We start from the raw sequence: 20052 nt of genomic DNA on the forward strand, positions 1-20052 counted from the left end.
TAAACTATAGTTATTGAATTAATTGAACTTCTGCTGTTAATGGACTAAAACTGCAAATCTACACTGATAGTATATTTCAGAAGGAAAATTTTGCTATTAAATTCATCCCAGATTAAATGTATGATTTCATTGAAAGGCTCTGTTTGTGGTACAAGGCCAATTTTTGCTATACTTTTTCATAATCGAAACATTTAAGTTACTGTTTCTAACTAGACATTATTCGCATGTATATATGTGCACATCACAGTTTGTTACTTTAAATGAGTTTTTAGAAAAATCTTGGAAGAAAATAGGGAAACTGTTAAATACTATTTGAAATTCTATACTGAAATATGTTATGGTCTTATGAGCATTCTTTAAAAAATTTAATTTCAGATAGTTTCTTTGATAGAAAGCAGTTCAGTTGTAATTGTACATGGAGCAACTGGTAGTGGTAAAAGTACGCAACTTCCACAGTATATTTTGGATTACTACACTCAGCGCTCTACCTACTGCAACATTGTTGTTACCCAGCCTCGAAAAATTGGTGCCAGCAGCATTGCAAGATGGATTAGCAGGGAGCGATCCTGGGCATTAGGTGGATTTGTAGGCTATCAGGTATGCTAATGTTTCAAACTGTATAAAGTGCATGATTTGGAAATTCGGGGGGGAGGGATTCTTTTTCTGACTTCCTTTAGCATGTTGGTTATATCATAAGTAACCCAGGAGCAGTGTAAATGGCTTTTAAAGCAGAACTATGGCAGAACTGGAGGTTCTTAGCTAGAGTTGGTTATTAAAATCAAAACAATTTTCACTTTTTTTAAAGTTGCACAATTTAAATTATCAACCAGCAAATGCAAAAGTTAGACTCCAACAGACATTTTAAATTGTCCACATTGTGTAGTTATTACATTTTATGGCATAAATTTTGCAACATAAATAGTTTGATAACTATTGTTCAGGTACTCCCTAGCTGTGATTTCTTGTCATGATCCAAATCTGATGAGTTTTTGCTATCACCTGTCACAATTTTTTGGGGCCATGGCAAGAAACTGTGGCTTGTGGATATGGATGGGGGAGGGAGGGTGCCACCTGGTACATGATGAGTTAGTGCTTCTTCCCTTCCCCATGCACTTGCTGCTCTAGTGAAGAGCTGGCAAAGCCCTGCAAACAGCAGGGCTGTGGGACCAAGATAGCGGCACCTCACCACCTTGAAGTGGTGTTTCTCTGGGGCAGAGCATGGCTCAGGAAGGAGTAAGAAGTGTGAGAGAGGCAGGAGGATGAAGCAAAGGGTTTTTTTCCCCTCCTTCTTTCCTTTCCCATTGCTTGTTCTTTCTGTGTCTCAGCAGCTGTTCTGTTTCCATGATTATTTTTTTGGTTTCGCTCGGTACCTCAAGAAAATATGGAAATCATGTGGCCTTCCTCTAAGTATTTCTTCATTTAATCCTATTTTTCTTGAGAAATAGCGTTTTCTTTCCTCTTTGTAAAATAAAGGTTCTGTCCTTGCTGTCTCCTTTTTATCTACAACTCGCTCTGCAATCCCTTTTCCTATTAATCCTCTGACCACAGTCTCGTAATCCTCTTTAAAAGGGAATATTTTAGATCAGAGGCTCTGGCCTGAAGAAGTTGGGTGCCACAGTGAAGAGCACTACTAAAAACCTGAAAGTAGATGCTGAGCACGTTGTTGATGCTTAACAAATAACAAACTAGCTTTTGTCTCCTAACCCCATCCTCCATTTTTTCTGCTTCAGCACCCTGGTTTTAGACTCACTCGGTTCTTTTGGAAACTCACCTCCTATTGCAAAGTCTTGGCTTTCATAGCTCTTTTTCTTCTGTACTTATGAATCTTTCACTGGGTGTGTCCTTTTCCTGTTGTTCTGTAACTTTATTCAGTGGGATCTATATTTGGTCTTTCTGTTCCTTTGAACTCTTTAGGTAACGTCATCCATCTGCTTGGCTTTACCCTGTTTGTGTTAATAACTTTAGACCTACCTTTTCCTGTCTGTCCAAACTTGCAACTGATTGTCTCATACATCTCTTTGTGGATGTCTTGGTACCAACAACTTCTCAACCTGTCATAAGTTTAACTTCTTTTTCCTCCTAAATCCACCCTTCCCCATACTTTCTCAATTATTGGAGCAGCTCCGTCATCCATTCTGCTCCACTTGGTTACAACCTTGGTGTCACTGTCAACTCCTTCCCCACTCAAATATTGTCACTAAATCCTATGATTTCTTACCCCCTACAATCTCCAAAATGTCCATTCTCACTTATAGAAGTTTGATGTTCTAACAGCAGTTTGAGAGCAGAAAATTCTGGGCCTGTGAGGTTGGGCATGGAAAGGCAGAGCTGACAGGAAAGAGCAGAGCTTCATTAGATTTTGCTTTGTGAAAGTTTTCAAGCATGTACTGTGCTCATTTTCAGTCTACATTTCTCTCTCCCCACCAATCATGCAAAAGTGCTGTAGTCCTCACTGAAGATTGTCCATGTAAAGTTTTGGATTTAAGCTGATTTTGCTGTAGCCTTTGTCAGAAAATGTGGGTAGATTCTCCGGTCAGAAGGGACCACGGTGATCCTCTAGTCTGACCTCATATATGCAAGCTTTATACCTTCCTCAGAATAATTCCTAGAGCATATCTTTTAGAAAAACATACATTAGGAGTCTTTACAGTGGAAAAAGAAAAGGAGTACTTGTGGCACCTTAGAGACTAACCAATTTATTTGAGCATGAGCTTTCGTGAGCTACAGCTCATGCTCAAATAAATTGGTTTGTCTCTAAGGTGCTACAAGTACTCCTTTTCTTTTTGCGAATACAGACTAACACGGCTGTTACTCTGAAACCTAAAGTGGAAAAGTTTGTTTTCACATAACTGCAAAAAAACTGAAGTAATTTTGCTCAATTTTAGAAAGAAATAAAGAGAAACACACCTTCAGGCAGGGAGCAAGTATGGGAAACTTCCACTCCCAAAAGTGGAAATTCTAAATATTTATGTAAAACTGATCTTATAATTGAAAACTGTTTTATAACTTTAAGAAAAGCGGACGCCATTTCCTCCCAGTTATAATTTGGTAGAACCAAATACAACATTCCAGTTTTTTATTTTTAGATGGGATCCTTTACCTACTGTGCTGAGTGCAGAGTAGCAGCCGTGTTAGTCTGTATCCGCAAAAAGAAAAGGAGGACTTGTGGCACCTTAGAAACTAACATTGATTTGAGCATAAGAAGTGAGCTGTAGCTCACGAAAGCTTATGCTCAAATCAATTTGTTAGTCTCTAAGGTGCCACAAGTCCTCCTTTTCTTTCTACTATGCTGAGACTCTGAACTAAAAATTATAGAATTGCTAGTTGGCTCACTATGGGAGGAAAAGGCTTAAAGGTATAAAATGGTTGCATGTGTCCTATTGTCTTCAGGATATTTTTCATGTATATTTTTTACTAAGATTTGTGTGGGCTGAGCACAACCCAAAGAAATAGAAAATAAGAAGCATGATTTTGCACTGGAAAATTGTAGTTGAGGCCTGTTAGCACCCAAAATAGTTAAGGTTACAAAACTTTTTAAATGATTAAAAACCCTCCTTTTAACCTAAATGTCCAGAACTTTCATCTCTTTGGGATTACCCAACCCCTGTTTGGTCTCTTCCTGAAGATGGTGTCCTCCTCACTCCCTGCCTGGTTCATTTTTTGTTTAGTTTTGCGCAGAACACCTTTGGCCATTTTGAACGAAGATGAGAGCAGCAAAATTTTTTTCTCCCACTTTAAATATCTCCTAAATAACAGTTTTTCAGGTTGGGGCTACAGCAAGAACAGCTGACGTTTCAAACTACCCTCAAATGGCCTTGGTTACATACATTTATGTTTGTGGTTCTGAGATTTGCCAAGGAGATTCTGTTCCATTCCACCTTCATTAATTGGTTGTGGGCTCTAAAGTTATGATGTATGGGAAAGACACGTCATTAATTGCTTTCCCAAGTTTAAATGGGCCCTCATAACTGATTTATACTGCATTTCAATCTGCGGTGCTTCAGATATACCTATTCATGGGAAGCATCTCACATCTGTGCTTTTTACTTAGAATTTTGAACTGTCCAATAGCATGTCATGTATGAAACATATTTGGAGTAATGAAATATTTTCCCCCATGTTTTAGGTTGGGCTAGAGAAAGTTGCAACAAAGGACACAAGATTAATTTACGTGACAACTGGAGTGCTCCTTCAGAAAATAGTTGGTGCCAAAAGCCTTGCAGAGTTTACACACATCTTCATAGATGAAGTAAGTTGAAGATAAAATTAACCTCAATTTGAAGGAAAAGCTCATGCTGCTTTTATCATTATTACTCTGATTTAAATAATTAAATTAAGTTGTGAAGAACCCTTTGACACATTTATGAAGAACCTTATATGATTGTTCTGGGAGTATCATGGCTAAGTTCTAGAATTTCTGACTTGATTCAGGTCCAGAGTGATCCTCTGCATAGGGAAGTTAAAGGCTTGAGGAAATGTTTTGAACTGAAATGTTTCTGAGGTGGCATCTAACTCTTCAGACTTCAGTCATTTGAAGAGATGTGGGAAATCTACTAGGAGAATTTCTGCTGAGGGGCTCTTTGCTAGCCAGGCATCTGTTTGCTGATGTGGAGGGGATTACCTTGTGATTGTCGTTGCCTTACACAAGGATCCGTGGTCTTCAAAGACCTCAGTACAGCACTAAAAGATGTATTGGAGAAAAAAATATGGCCCTCCTACGGCCAGGAGTACGAGCAAGAAAGAACCGTTAGACTTGCTTTGTAGTTCTCTGCATTTTATTAGATCTGGTAAAACAAGGTACCCTTTTTGTTCCTGGTTTATTCACTGATAAGAGTTTTCTCTATTGCTGTCCTGAAACAGTTTGAATAGATGCTTCCAGTCTACTCTCTCAAGAATGCCATTCATTATTTTGGGTCCTTTTTGTAATGTCCCTTTTTATCCTCCTCTATTCTAAGGTAAACAGACCTGAACACTTTTATACAGCCAAATGCAAGTTCCTGTGTCTAGAAACAAATAATGTAGGTCACATTTACAAGGTACAGGACTGATACTTTTGTTTGCTTTGCAGTGACACTGAAAATGACTTAGGGTCATTGTACATAATAGATTGAACAGGAACAGTCGGAGTGCGATGTTGTAGCCAAGAGGGTGAATATGATTCTTGAGTGTATAGGCAGGGGAATGTCAAGTAGGAATAGGGAGATGGTTTTAACTTATGTATACAACATAAGCAAGACTATTACTGGAATAATATCCAATGTTGATGTCCAGTTTTCAAAAAGGATGTTGTAAAAATGGAAAGCATTCAGAAAGGAATGATTTGAGGTCTGGAAAAAATGCCATTATAGTTAGAGACTTAAGGTGCATCCAGGAGAAGGTGTGATGGGGCCCTCATGCCTGGAGTGCCTCTTACTGGTCCAGTGCAGCTCTGCAATTACACATCAGCCTCAATTTCACTTAGTGAAAAGTCCAGTGAAGCTTATGTATGTTGAATAGAGCCCCTTCAGGGTTCTGGTTTTCTTAAACCAAAGGCAGAACATTATACAAATAGACCTACATTCCAGCATCTTTAGCTGGAGGGAGAAGGGACTAACTTAACCTTAGTCCATCTACTCCACCTATGTCCAAGTCCCTTACCAATAGTGCCTTCTTGACCTGGTACCCTTTTCAGGAGTCAGGGCCTGTTGTCGTTAGCTCAAGAAGGGTCTCTCCACTTGGGTCAAGGTCCCCACAGGAGTCAAATTGTGACAACCCTTCCTCAGAACGGTATATAATTCCTCTCATCGGGGGCTTGTGCTATTACTTGATGAAGTCCTTCCAGGTTTTGCTGAGATTTGGCATTCATAGTTCCTCCCTTTCTGAGCCTCTCCCACCTAGGAGTATTCTTCTTTTGTTTCCTTTCCCAGTGAGCTTCCTCATCAGCTTCCCCAAGGATCCCTCCACTTGCAGAGTTTCTCTTCCTGCATTTTGGAGACAGGACTTCTCCCCAGGAGCCTCTGTTCTCTCGCCAGACCCCTTTGGGGGTGGGGGTAGCTTTGTTTTATCATGCATGGGTGCTCCCTGCCTCCCAGTTACTCAGTGAGTTACTCAGTGACTTAACTAGTCCCAGGTGAACCTGTGTTGCCTCTTTCCCCCTTGTGGAGCCTGTCATTGGTAGGCAGAGCCCCTGACACCTTCAGAGGGCCATGTACATGACTAGATCACAGTGTGCAAGTACCTATGTGGGAAAGATTTCTGATAATAGATGGCTCTTTAATCTAGCAGAAAAAGGCATAATGAGATCCTGTGGTTGGAAGCTGAAGCTTGATAAACTGAGACGAGAAATAAGGTGCCTTTTTTTTAACAGAGTAATTAACTTTTGGAAAAGTTTGCCTAGGAATATGGTAAGTTTTTCATCAGTCAAAGTCTTTAAATCAAGACTGGATATCTTTGTAATATACATGCTGTAGTTCAAACTGAAGTTAATGAGTTTGATGCAGAAATATTTGGTTAGGTTCTATGTCCTCTGTTATGTGGGTGATCAGACTAATGTATAAACGGTCCCTTCTGACTTCAAAATTTATTAATCTCTTCAGTCTCTCTTCAGATGAGTCCTGTCTATGCCCCTCATCTTCTAGCTACTTATTTGAGTCTCCACTTTTAGTTCTACTGCATCCTTTGAGGTAGGATGACCAGAACAGAACACAGGATTCTCGGTGAGGGTGTACCACTGATTATATAATGGCAATTTTAATATCATTTTTCTATCCCATTCCTTATGCATCCTAAAATTTTGCTTGTTTTGTCTTTGCTGCTGTACTTTGAGGAACTGTCAGTAGTCTTTATTGAACTGTCAGTAGTGATGCCCAGATCTCTTTCCTCAGTTTATACAGTACTCTTTATATGTACTCTACCTCCAAGGGTAGTCTGATGCCAGCCCTTTTTGACTGTAATAATGCAGGTATTACTGTTTGACCTAGTGGCTAATGCTGATTATTAGCTATCTACGTTTATGCCTCAAAGTTAATTGTTTATAAAAATCTTTAACAGGAATTTTCAGATTGTCAAAACTGCTGTGCTGTGTTATAAGGCATGTTAACTTTGGTGATTTACAGGTGCTTAAAAAGACACACTTTCTACCACGGAAATCTTAGTCTAAATTAGAAAAATGTAGAATGTGACATTAACCAGTAAAAGAGGTTAGGAAAAGGAGGAATGGGGGTTAAAACAAATATACCTGAGTTACATTATATATTATTTCTTTTTCTAGGTACACGAACGTACTGAAGAAATGGATTTTCTGCTATTGGTAGTCCGTAAACTATTGCGTACAAATTCACGATTTGTGAAGGCAAGTTTGAATTGCTTTCCACTCTTCTTTTCTAGAATAACATTCTCAAGATCAGCTTTACTCGTTTGCATTCTGCACTGAGTATAGTTTTTGAACAGCTGATATGAAAATAGTGACTCACTTTGTTAAAATATTATAGAGTACCTCAGTCCTAGTAAATAAGTAGGCTAATGGGCATTCTTCTTTGACCAGTATAATGTATTCTGAGATTTTTTTCTTAATGTTAGGATGAATTAATTTCTAAAACGTGCTTAAGGCTACAGAAAATAGAAGATGAATATTTGACTGGAATGAAATATTGGATGTTGAGGGCAGTGCTTCCGCTTGGATAAATGTGATATTTTTAGACACACATGCATTTGTTATGCATATTTTCTTTAATGGAGCAAAATTCTTGAGGAAAATAGCAGAACTACAAATACTATATTACCGTATATGTACAAATCTGCTAATACAACATTATGGTTGAAATTTTCTGTGCACATACTAAGAAATAAATTTTAGTTTTCTCCTTTGTGCAAATGCAGTGTGTAAAGTCTTAGTGTGGAAATGTTCAACCAGGTCTCTGCTGTTTAAGTCTTACTTAAATTGCACGGTGGGCTGAGGTAATGAGACAGATCATAGGGTAATTTTGCCAGCCTAAAACATGTAAGTGCAGCTCACTGTTTGTTCTAGAAAATTTGGGTCCATGGTTGATGTATCAATGCTCCTAATGATTTTACAGCTCTGGCTCTATAGCTCCTGTGGTATGGTATGCCACTTAAGTAGTGTGGAGCTGCAGAGGCACTATAGTCGGAGAACATTTGTTACTAGTAAGTAGCAATCATATCTGTGTATGGTCTGGTCTTTATAAACGAAGAGATTTAATATCTAGAAGGGAAATAAAGATTAATTCTGAGTTATTATACTGGGAGGAGTTACAAACACCTAGTAGAACAGAGAAATATTGCGAAGGGGCCCTGGGAGATTAGAATTATAGGCTGAAAGTAACAATGAGACTCAGTTTGGAAAAATGCAAATTAAGACAGTTGGGAAAAATAATATAGGATAAGTTCAGCGAGAGTAGATGTCTCAAAAGTTCAAATGGTGAAGTAGGAATAATACAGGATGGCAAATCATGAGTTTGAAATGAGAGTTGGAAACAAAATCAGCTCAGTTTTGAGCTGCAGAGGCATCATGTCACAAAGCAGGAGATATAGTTACTCTGTATAGCTTTGGGAGACAGAAATTGCAATACTGCACTCACCATCAGCGTTATGCTAAAAGAAGGATATTGTCAAATTGAAAGGAGGTTGGGGAATTGCAGCAAACGTGTGTGTGTGAGAGAGAGAGAGAATATAGCTTGACTAAGCAACTAGTGGGGATGTGGGGAAACTAGTCTATGGCAGTGGTATACAGCCTTTGATCCAGGGTCATTTATGCCCTTCAGGGCAACTATTAAAAAGTTTGTTTGATCATGAAATAAAAATATACTCCTTGAGATGCACTCTGTGGGTTTTAAACAGAAGTGTATAAATCAACCTTGAGGCTAGAGAGCACCAGCTCCTCAACTGGCTGCCACTGCATTGCAACCCCAGAAAAATTGGTGATATGAGCTGGCAGCTCGCTGAGCAGCTGCCGTACCATTCCTGCTTCAGAGCTCCCAGGCTGGCCGCCTACTGCATCACAGTGGGAGGGGAATAGTTCTGTTACTCTGTTTCTGTTCTGGGCTACAGGAGCCCTCATAGTGAACTTGACTGATCCTGGCCAAGTGTAGGGGAGTATCTAGCAAAAGATGACTTCCATCCACTATAGTTGCTCAGGGCATCCCAGGAGAGGGAGGAAAAAGAAGCTGAGAACTAACAGCCATTTGCAGTTCCCTGATTCTCTGAGCTCACAGGTTGTTCCAACCTGAGCTAGCAAACTCATGCCATCTGTATGCCAGCTAAGGATAGCTACAGGAATGTGCATTCCAGTCACTCGTTTGGCTTACCCTCAATAAGCTTTGTCCTTCACGGGGAGGAATGTATCTCAGCTGATTATGCTGGCTGTATGCCTGTTGATGACTTCCATGCCAGGGAAATTGCCAGCAGGTGACTTGTGGGTGACTTCTGCATCTTTTGTGCTGCTAAGCAGAACAGGATAGAACATCTGACCCTAAGTATTGATTCCATGGCCCCTTGTCGTCTTGAAATACGTTCAAGCCTTAGTGTATGTCTTTACTAGCAATGTTAAAGCCCTGCTGCGGCAGCACTTTAACATGGCTGTGTAGTTGCAGTGTAAGCACTGGGAGAAAGCTCTCCCAGCACCATAAGAACAAACAAAAAAAACTCCACCCTCACGAGGGGAGTAGCTCCCAGCTAGTACCTTGTCTACCCTGCCACTTTACAGCACTGAAACTTGCACTGCTCAGGGAGGTGTTTTTGCACACCCCTGAGCAAGAAAGTTGCAGCACTTAAAGTGGCAGTGTAGACAAGGTTAGGCAGAAACAGTCCACAAATATTCTGAAGGGTGCAAAAACCAAGAGGAGAGGAATTTAGTGTGATACCAGTAAGGAGTAGAAATTGAGAGGAAACTTAGGCCTTCACTTAAAAAGTTGATCAAGCTGTGGTGCTCAGGGATGTGAAAAATCTACACCTCTGTGTGACATATTATGCCAGCATAATCCCCACCACTGTTGTTCAGGAAGGCAAAGTTTCTACAGGGACAGAAAACCCCGTGCCATCGCTGTTGTTTGCGCCTATGCTATGGAGTTACAGTGTCATAGCTATGCCAGTGTAGCACCCATAGTGTAGAACTTGGCCTTAAAATGATCTAGATATTTTAAAAAATATGTAAGGCAGATGTTAAACTAGGGTATAATTTTCCAAAGAGAGTGATAAGTCCCATCACTTGAGATGCTTAAAACTAGATATTGGTAAATGAATCATAGGGAGTAGTCTTGCCCTTCTGGGGCGGAAGTCTAGGTGACTTGTGTCCCTTGCATTTAAATTTCCCTTTGAATTCACAAAATATCTGCTATAAGCTTTTCTTCTGTTAAGAATTGTGTAGGAATCATAAGCTAAAGAAGAATTAAATATTCAGTTAGGTTTTCATTCATAGCAACAACTTTGTTTACTCTTTTGAATCTTAGTGTGACGTGATGTGGATTACTGCTAATATTTAACTAAATTATACAAATTCCTTTTAACAGGTAATCTTGATGTCTGCTACAATCAACTGTAAAGAATTTGCTGACTACTTTGTGGTTCCAATTCGTAACAAACTGAATCCAGCCTACGTGTTTGAGGTGGAAGGCAAGCCCTATGCCATTGAAGAATACTATCTTAATGATTTGAGGCACATTAGTCACATCAGGGTACAGTGAACAATATTCTGTTTCCTTTGGTGTAACAAGATACCATTTGGGATGGGCTCTTCAAAATAGGATGCCTTTACGTTCTAGATAAATTATTAAACTGGTTCTGAAAGTCTAGATACTAATTACAGTATTGCGGTGTTACAGGAATCTATACATTCTACCCAGCAACAGACTTTGCCAGTGAATTAATGCCTCCACCATTCAGGAAGCAGAATGAGAAGACCTGTGAATTAGCATGTAACCCCGTCTCCACCCACTTTTTGTTCTTTGCTTCCTGCATTCTGGGTGCATGCAATAGTGGGTACCTCAGTCCTTACGCTCCTCTAAATCTGCCGCCTTCTTCCCCTTACAGCACAAAAAAGGTGAAGGTTTTTGTTCAGCAGTGCACTTTTTCTCTAGAGGGTCTCCCTCAGTCTTATGTTATGCTCTGCCTCTGTAGTTACTATGGGTCTGAGCTTCACCACCACCCCTCCAGTCTGGTTTGCATCATAATGAAGGCACCTTTCATTTTTAGGAACATGTACCCACATTTCTCATAGCCTCAGCATCGTTGTGCTGGAGTCTTAGATGATTCTTTTGGACTTGCAGTCCCAGTAAACACTGCTATTCCACGCATCCTAGTCTGGTGTGACAACCAGACTGGGTAATTTGCATTCCCCAGTTTCCTGCCTCCCTCATCACTCCCACCTGCATCTATTTATCTTAGTTCATACTGCACCCATCAACTTAGTACCCAAACTCCTTCCACCTAAAATCAATAGCAATGGTGCAATTCCTAGTGGGGTTTCTGTAGTTTGTGTCTCCTATTTTGGGGGGTAAAAACTCTGGGCTTTTTTGGTTGGTTGATTTGTTTGTTAAAGGGTTTTTTTGGTGGGGTGGGAGAGAGAACATTTAGGTAGTTAGGGGTGTCAATTTGAGAGGGAACCTCTCTATTCCTTCCTTCCCCAGTTTGATTTCTTTAGGCAAGGAAAACTCTACAGGACTTTGGAGACTTTGGGCCTTCACTTCCATGTTTTCTAGTAAATGTGTCAGCATTTGAGATCTACAAAAGCTGACTCATTCATCTCCAGCAAGAAGGCCCAACCAACCAACCAGCTTCTGGAAGCAAGTTGATCCCAGATTTTTGAAAGAAGCTTTCAGAAACAATTTTGGCTTGTTTGGCGGGTGGCCCCATCACTCCTGGTTCTATGACCTCTGGAGCATCACCTTATACCGTGCTTTACTGCTGTCACAAAGTCTGGTTGTTTTCTGTAACCCAGAATTCTTGGGCTTGACTGCCTGATGTTCTGCAGAGATGGAATTTTAACTTAAGTTTCTTAGGAAGTTGCTAGGTGCCCAACCTGGAGTCAAACATACAATCAGTTTCAACTGAATACTCATTGATTAAGGCAACTTCACCTTCTGGGTGCTATAGAGAAGGAGATGAACAGTCATTCTCTCCTCCAGAATCACCTCAAGCTTGAAGTTGGGACTCAAGGTGAACTACCTGCAATGTATAAGAACATAGGAATTGCTGTATTTGGTCAGACCTGAGATTCATCTGGTCCAGTATCTTGTCTGACAGTGGCCAGTACCAGATGCTTTAGAGGAAAATGTAAGAACCCCACTGTAGGCAGATTTTTGGTAATTCCCCCACCTCCCCCACTTCCTTCCATATTAGTGTCTCATCCTAACCTCTGATAGGTAGAGATGGGTTTAAACCTTGAAGATTGAGGTTTAATATCCCTTACAAAATATTTGTTGTTACTACTGTGATAACTCTGGGTTTTCTTGATATCCATATAAATTTCCAATCCTCCTTTGAATGTTGCTAAATTGTTGGCCTCAGTGACTTCCTGTGGCAATGAGTTGCAGAATCCAATGGCACATTGCGTGAAAAATTATTTCGTTTTATCAGTCTTGTGCTCTCCATGACATCACCAGCCTGTTAGCCACTCAAGCACTCTCTTCTGAGGTATGCCAGCCTTACTTTGCTTTGCAGATTAACAGTAGGTGCACCCTAGTCTCCAAGTATCTCTGAAGCATTCAGCCCCTTATCCACTGAACACAATCAGTGTCCATGCCAGATTGTATGACTGAACTCATGATCAGCACCTTGCTTAATGTCTCAGCATTTAGATATATTTATAGTGAAAACAAGAATAAGTTTATCATCAGAGATTCAAGGTTCAAGTGATTAGTGAGTAAAAATATTGGAAACCAATGGTTACATATAAAATAAAGTCATAACAGTCATGCTTTCTAGAGACTAAACTTAAATAAGTTTCTCACCCCCTAAGTCCTCTGGAGTGTTTCAATCAAGGTTGGCTGAGATCCCATTTTCATGAATGTGAGCACTCTGCTCATTTATTTCTAAGTGTGGGATAAGAGGGTGTCTTCTTTGCCTTCTACTTATATGTCCAAAGCTCACTGTTTCTACTTAGAAATTATAACTACCCATCCTTGTTTTTCCTGTGTGCTGGTTCCCTGTTGACTTAACATCTTTTTGATATCTTTGTGTGTAAATGGGCGTCCGTTGTGTTAGCTTCTGACAGAAAACCTATTTTTCATCTCTGCTGATGACTCACGCCTTGATGCAAACTCTTAAGAACAAATTTTCAGTATGAGTCCATAAAGCCTCACATGCTATCCGTACATAACCTCTCACAATATCAATGGCCATTGTGACCCCAGCTTTCGTTTCAGACCTCACATGACATTCTTTGATGAACCAGAATATACCTATCGGAATGAGCGATTTCAGAAACCCCCTTGCCAGCTGGTATTAAGGGGTTCTCAAATCATAGTTCTTGAGTTTGAGAGGGGGAGAGAGAGAGAACAGACACTCTCAGTGTACCTTCTCTCCTTTTATCATGTTCTCTCTTATTAGTCTCCTTTGTAAGGTAAGAACTCTCTAGATTTTGAATCTCTCAGTGAGTTTTCCCTTGCGCTTGGTCATTCTCGTTGTTCTGTTCTGATCGCCCTTCCCCAAACCCCGCTGTAATTCTGTAATATCCTTTTTGAGGAGAGGTGCTAGTACTGTACACAGTATTTCAAATGTGGCTGAACTATTGATTCATATAAAAGGCATAATTTATCCATATTGTTCAGTATTCTGTTCCTTAGCATCTTGTGTACCTGTGGCAGGGTGGATTAATTTTAAATCAGTGATTTAAATCACCAAGTGGAAATGTCATTGATTTTAATCAACTTTTCCATTTGTACTTCAGTTATTCTCTAAAGAAAGGTATATTCTCATTGGTTGATAACCATTAAAGCATGTTGATTTACAACTAAAAAGAGTTTTTACATTAGATTGGTACATCTTTGTGCTGCCTAGGTGGGTTCACTATAACTATATACATTTATTTAAGCAATTATATAGCATAACTTTCAGATTCTTATTAATTGTAGATTTTTAGTATGTTTAGAAAATGGGGAATGATATTGCTTATTAGATAATTAGCTCATGACTTGTCAAGCTGCATTAGGATGGTAACTAAAATTTAATTAAAAACACAAAACATATAGCATTTTATTTTTATTAAACAAAACAAACCCTTAATACAGTACATGACCTACTGTGCCATATTTAGAAAGCTTGACCTCAAAAGTTAGATGTTTTTCTCCTGATTCTTTCTTTATATAGAAAAGCAGCCTTTAACTCAAAGGTTTTGAGAGATGGCCAAGGAGTCATCCTATTTATATTTATTTAAATATCAATTTTAAGAGATTATAATAAATTTTAGGACTTAACATATTTTGTATTAAATTCAGATTTAATTTCAAACAGGTTTATTTTTAAATGGAAAATTTTTTGTAATTTAAATAAAATAATTTTTCAAAAAAATCCTCAATTTTTATCCACCATTAACTGTGGCAAAAATCAGACAGTGAGCAGAGGTCTTCATTGAGCTGTTACAATGGTGCCACAGTTGATACAGGTGTACAAGTATCTTAAATTTTTCCCTGCAGTGTGCATTACTTCGCATTTATCGACACTGAATTTCATTTGCCACCATGTTGCCCATTCACCTGCCTTTGTTAGGTGTGTTTGTCGTTTCTCAATCCTTTCTGGTCCTGACTAACCCTAATAACTTTGTCAGATGGAATTTTTACTACTTCACTACTCATTCCCTCTTTCAGATAATTAACAGATTGACACAGGAACCAGTGTGGAATCTTGCAGCACCCACTGTTAATCTTTTGACAGGATGAAAATTGACTGTTTAATCCTACCCTTTTGCTTTCTGTCCCCTGTTGAGTTTTTGATTCATGACAAAACTTTGCGTCTCACCCAGTTGAATAACTAGCTTTGGGTAGTCTCTTCTGTGGAATTTTTTGAAAAGTCTTTCGGGAGTCTGAATAAGTTGTTAATCAGTTCTCCTTTATCCGCTACTTTATTGACATTGTTCAAAAAATTCTAAGATTAGTGAAATGTCATTTCCTTTGTGGAAACTGCTGGTTTGGACCATATCACTCACATCATGACCTAAAATATTTTGTTCTTTGCTTAAATTATCATTTTAACCAGTTTGCCAGGTACAGGTGTACAATTCCTCAGAATGGTCCTAGAGACCCCTTAAAATGTTGGGACTACTGTACGTTTGCTGCCATCCAGTCCTTTAGAACAGAGGCTTAATTTACATGTTATTGTAATAAGAGCATATTATTATCAGCTCGCCTCTGTTACGTATACTCCTTCAGAACCCTTAAATGTGTATACTATCTGAGCCTGGGGATGTACTGATTTGTAAATTATCAGTTTGCTGTGCCACCTCTTCTTCTGGTGCCTCCAATCTCTGATGGTATCTCTTCTTTTGTTACCAGAAAAGAGCAGGTTCAGGATAGTGTCTCCTCAGCATCCTTGGCGGTAAAGACTGTTGCAAAGAAATCCCGTAGCTTTTCAACAATGACCTTATTTTTCTTCTTCTCTCCATTTTTAAACTCTGGTTATCTAACAGACCTATTGATCCTTTCACAGACTTTCTGCTTCTGATGTACTCTTCTATTTTTACATCGTTAGCTATTTGCTGTTAAATTTTGAGTCTTTTAATTTCCTTATTGCCTGCTGTACCCCAACTCAGGGAAGGGACATTGGTTGCCAGGCAGGTGAAGAGACTATTTTACTCCCTTCTGAAAAGAAAAGGACACAGACCTTTGACTTTTCAGTTGAGTGTTGTTAGTTTTGAAAGTGCCTATAGATCTCCCTCTCAAATCCATCGAAGTATTCCTGAAATTGTTTTCTATCACAGTGACGTACTTAGTTGCCATCAACTGCTCTTCCAAGATACAGAGAATTGAGTTTCTTACCCTGCACCTCTGGTGCATTCAGCCTTTTTTTTTTTTTTTTTTTGCCTTCCTTACTGTCCTGTGCTTCATCTTTCTGTAGCTTTTGTTTGGCTAAAGTTTCAGAAATGGTAAATAGTTCATTTTGAGAGCTGTAGTGAAAGCACAGCCAACAATAAAATCACTATTATCTCATGAGAATGTTGTGTGTTCAAAATGATGGAACCTCATCCTTGCATCGTAAGCATTGCTTCCCTTTCGGCTTAAAGGATTAAGAGGTGCCTCTTGTGTTTGTGAAGTGACTTGGTGATCATCACGTATTTATATCTGCCACTAGCAGCTGGTCATGTCTCTGGCTAGTTGGTTCTGCAAGCTCCACTGTAGGTAAATCCTTCTGTAGTAATTCTGCATTCTCTATGTCCTGCCTGTAATGGTTGTTGCTGAATGGGATGGGAAAAGGAAGGAAGATTACTTACTGATCTTGTTTGTTGTAATAGTTTCTTCTTTCATCTTTCTTGTCTCCCATCAGAGATTGTTGCTTGAAATATTTTCTTCTAAGTTTTTATCTATTTTCCTGCTTTGGAAGCTGAGAAAATGGGTGGACTAGGGTTTATGTACCACCTATGATGGATTTTTTTGCTTCCTGCTTTCTAATTGGTGGAGTCGTCATGCTGTCTCCAAAGCATTTTGCTGGGCAGGATGTGAGAAGAGAAGACTAATGAAAACAAGTACCTGAGAGTAATCGCATCATTTGAAAGACAGATCGTTTTTTACAGTATGCTCGGAATAAAGATGACTTAATTGTCACACTCACCGCCATCTGGGTTTGAATGAGCATAGTTGCAATGAGACACAATTTGAAACTAATCCATATTAGATGTGCAAGAGTAACTTTTCCTTCTATGTATTGCTGCCACAGTGAACAAAACAATATATTCTAGTAAAAGCAATTATGGCAAGTTAACTAGAAGCTCAATGCTATATTATGCCATGGCTTCTGTTAGTCTGCAGAAGAGAAGAATGAGGGGGGATTTGATAGCTGCCTTCAACAACCTGAGAGGTAGTTCCAGGGAGGATGGTTCTAGACTATTCTCAGTGGTGGAAGAGGACAGGACAAGGAGTAATGGTCTCAAGTTGCAGGGGGGGAGGTTTAGGTTGGATATTAGGAAAAACTTTTTCACTAGGAGGGTGGTGAAACACTGGAATGTGTTGCCTAGGGAGGTGGTGGAATCTCCTTCCTTAGAAGTTTTTAAGGTCAGGCTTGACAAAGCCCTGGCTGGGATGATTTAATTGGGTATAGGTCCTGCTTTTGAGCAGGGGGTTGGACTAGATGACCTCCTGAGGTCCCTTCCAACCCTGATATTCTATGATTCTATGATTCCGTATCTTGTAAGAGGATATGAGACATCCACATTTACAGATAATTCCTTACTTTGGATCAGATTGTGGCCCATCCTGCATGCACGTACCATGGATAGCAGCAAAGAAGGGAGAGCAAGCCTCATGGAGCCCTGTGTCACCAACTCCAGGCATGCAGGGAAGAGGAGGGTGGTGGGCAAGAGTCTTGGCTTCCACTCCTGACATGCTGGCCCACACAGCGATGGTGGTTCACAAGGCTGGTGGAGAGTACTTTCCACCTAGAGCAGGGAGAGACTGGAAGTCTGCTGCTGAGGCTGCATAGCACTTTATTCACAGCATTTGTGACAAAACCACAACTGACCCATTTCAGAATTTTCTGTGTACTGAACACATTTGTAATTTGATCTAGAGCAGTTCTTGCTTTCAATGGGGTTTTAGAAGGAAGACTGATCTGAGGTCATTTTAGACATGTAACTATATGGAGTACCTATATGAAATGAACCTACTCACATAGAACAGCAAATTTGCTGAGAAAGGACTTAGGCTGTATAAGCTTTAATTTAGATGGAGTCCCCTTGTTGTTTGGCTGTCTCATTAAATATTCATGAAGAGTATGTGTTTAGGCATTAGCATGAATGGCCCCTAAAAATGTGCAGTAATATACTAGAGTATAAAGGTTTCAGAGTAGCAGCCGTGTTAGTCTGTATCCGCAAAAAGAAAAGGAGGACTTGTGGCACCTTAGAGACTAACCAATTTATTTGAGCATAAGAAGTGAGCTGTAGCTCATGAAACCTTTCGTGAGCTACAGCTCATTTCATCGGATGCATGCAGTGGCAAATACAGTAGGGAGATTTTATATACACAGAGAACATGAAACAATGGGTGTTACCATATACACTGTAACAAGCGTGATCAAGTAAGGTGAGCTATTACGAGCAGGAGAGCGGGGGGTGGGGATGGGTGGAAACCTTTTGTAGTGATAATCAAGGTGGGCCATTTCCAGCAGTTGACAAGAACGCGTGAGGAACAGTGGGGTGGGGGGGAAATAAACATGGGGAAATAGTTTTACTTTATGTAATGACACATCCACTCCCAGTCTTTATTCAAGCCTAAGTTAATTGTATCCAGTGTGCAAATTAATTCCAATTCAGCAGTTTCTGGTTGGAGTCTGTTTTTGAAGTTTTTTTGTTAAAGAATTGCCACTTTTAGGTCTGTAATCAAGTGACCAAAGAGATTGAAGTATTTTCCAACTAGTTTTTGAATGTTATAATGCTTGCCCTCTGATTTGTGTCCATTTATTTTTTTACGTAGAGACTGTCCAGTTTGGCCAATGTACATGGCAGAGGGGCATTGCTGGCACACAATGGCATACATTACATTGGTAGATGTGCAGGTGAATGAGCCTCTGATAGTGTGGCTGATGTGATTAGGCCCCATGATGGTGTCCCCTGAATAGATATGTGGACACAGTTGGCAACGGGCTTTGTTGCAAGGATAGGTTCCTGGGTTAGTGGTTCTGTTGGGTGGTTGCTGGTGAGTATTTGCTTCAGGTTGGGGGGCTGTCTGTAAGCAAGGACTGGCCTGTCTCCCAAGATCTGTGAGGGTGATGGGTCATCCTTTAGGATAGGTTGTAGATCCTTGATGATGCATTGGAGAGGTTTTAGTTGGGGGCTGAAGGTGATGGCTAGTGGCGTTCTGTTGTTTTGTTTGTTGGGCCTGTCCTGTAGTAGGTGACTTCTGGGTACTCTTCTGGCTTTGTCAATCTGTTTCTTCTCTTCAGCAGGTGGGTATTGTAGTGGTAAGAACACTTGATAGAGATCTTGTAGGTGTTTGCCTCTGTCTGAGGGGTTGGAGCTAATGCAGTTGTATCGAAGAGCTTGGCTGTAGACAATGGATCGTGTGGTTTGGTCTGGATGAAAGCTGGAGGCATGCAGGTAAGCATAGCTGTCAGTAGGTTTCTGGTATAGGGTGGTGTTTATGACCATTGCTTAGCACCGTAGTATCCAGGAAGTGGATCTCTTGTGTGGACTGGTCCAGGCTGAGGTTGATGGTGGGATGGAAATTGTTGAAATCATGGTGGAATTCCTCAAGGGTTTCTTTTCCATGAGTCCAGATGATGAAGATGTCATTGATGTAGCGCAAGTAGAGTAGGGGCATTCGGGGATGAGAGCTGAGTTCTAAGTCAACCATAAAAATGTTGGCATACTGTGGAGCCATGCGGGTACCCATAGCAGTGCCGCTGAGTTGAAGGTATACATTGTCCCCAAATGTGAAATAGTTATGGGTGAGGACAAAGTTACAAAGTTCAGCCACCAGGTTTGCTGTGACATTATTGGGGATACTATTCCTGACGGCTTGTAGTCCATCTTTTTGTGGAATGTTGGTGTAGAGGGCTTCTACAGCCATAGTGGTTAGGATGGTGTTTTCAGGAAGATCACCGATGGACATTGATAGTACATGAGTGAATTATATACAGATAACTGAACCTCCTTTCTAAAATGTGGGCTCAGATACTAGAACAGCCATAAATGTATCTATTCAGGAAATAGAGGCTTTTTATTTCAAATTTATAACTCCTTAAAGAGGTATTGAAGCCACGAAGATTCAACTGGCAGCTTAATAAAAAGTAACATTCATTTGACACTCCCCTCCCCCTCCCCCAGCAATATTAATTTATGGCAAGATCTGTTGATTTGTAACAGATTTTTATTCTGGGGAAGGTGGTTTTTTGCTGCTTTATGGTCTTGCACAGATC

The 20052-nt window shown here is 40.0% G+C and overlaps 1 protein-coding gene across 1 annotated transcript in view; it reads left to right on the plus strand.

Moving 5' to 3' along the window:
* TDRD9 (tudor domain containing 9) overlaps positions 1-20052 on the plus strand; it is a 150905-nt gene that overhangs the window by 36332 nt on the left and 94521 nt on the right. Inside the window, exons 4-7 of the mRNA XM_073349793.1 lie at positions 376-597; positions 4127-4249; positions 7250-7330; positions 10503-10667. Of these exons, the coding sequence (XP_073205894.1) occupies positions 376-597; positions 4127-4249; positions 7250-7330; positions 10503-10667 (591 nt within the window). The remainder of the gene's footprint in view (positions 1-375; positions 598-4126; positions 4250-7249; positions 7331-10502; positions 10668-20052) is intronic.

This window comes from Lepidochelys kempii, chromosome 6 (genome assembly GCF_965140285.1).
Source record: "Lepidochelys kempii isolate rLepKem1 chromosome 6, rLepKem1.hap1, whole genome shotgun sequence".
Classification (NCBI taxonomy): domain Eukaryota; kingdom Metazoa; phylum Chordata; order Testudines; family Cheloniidae; genus Lepidochelys; species Lepidochelys kempii.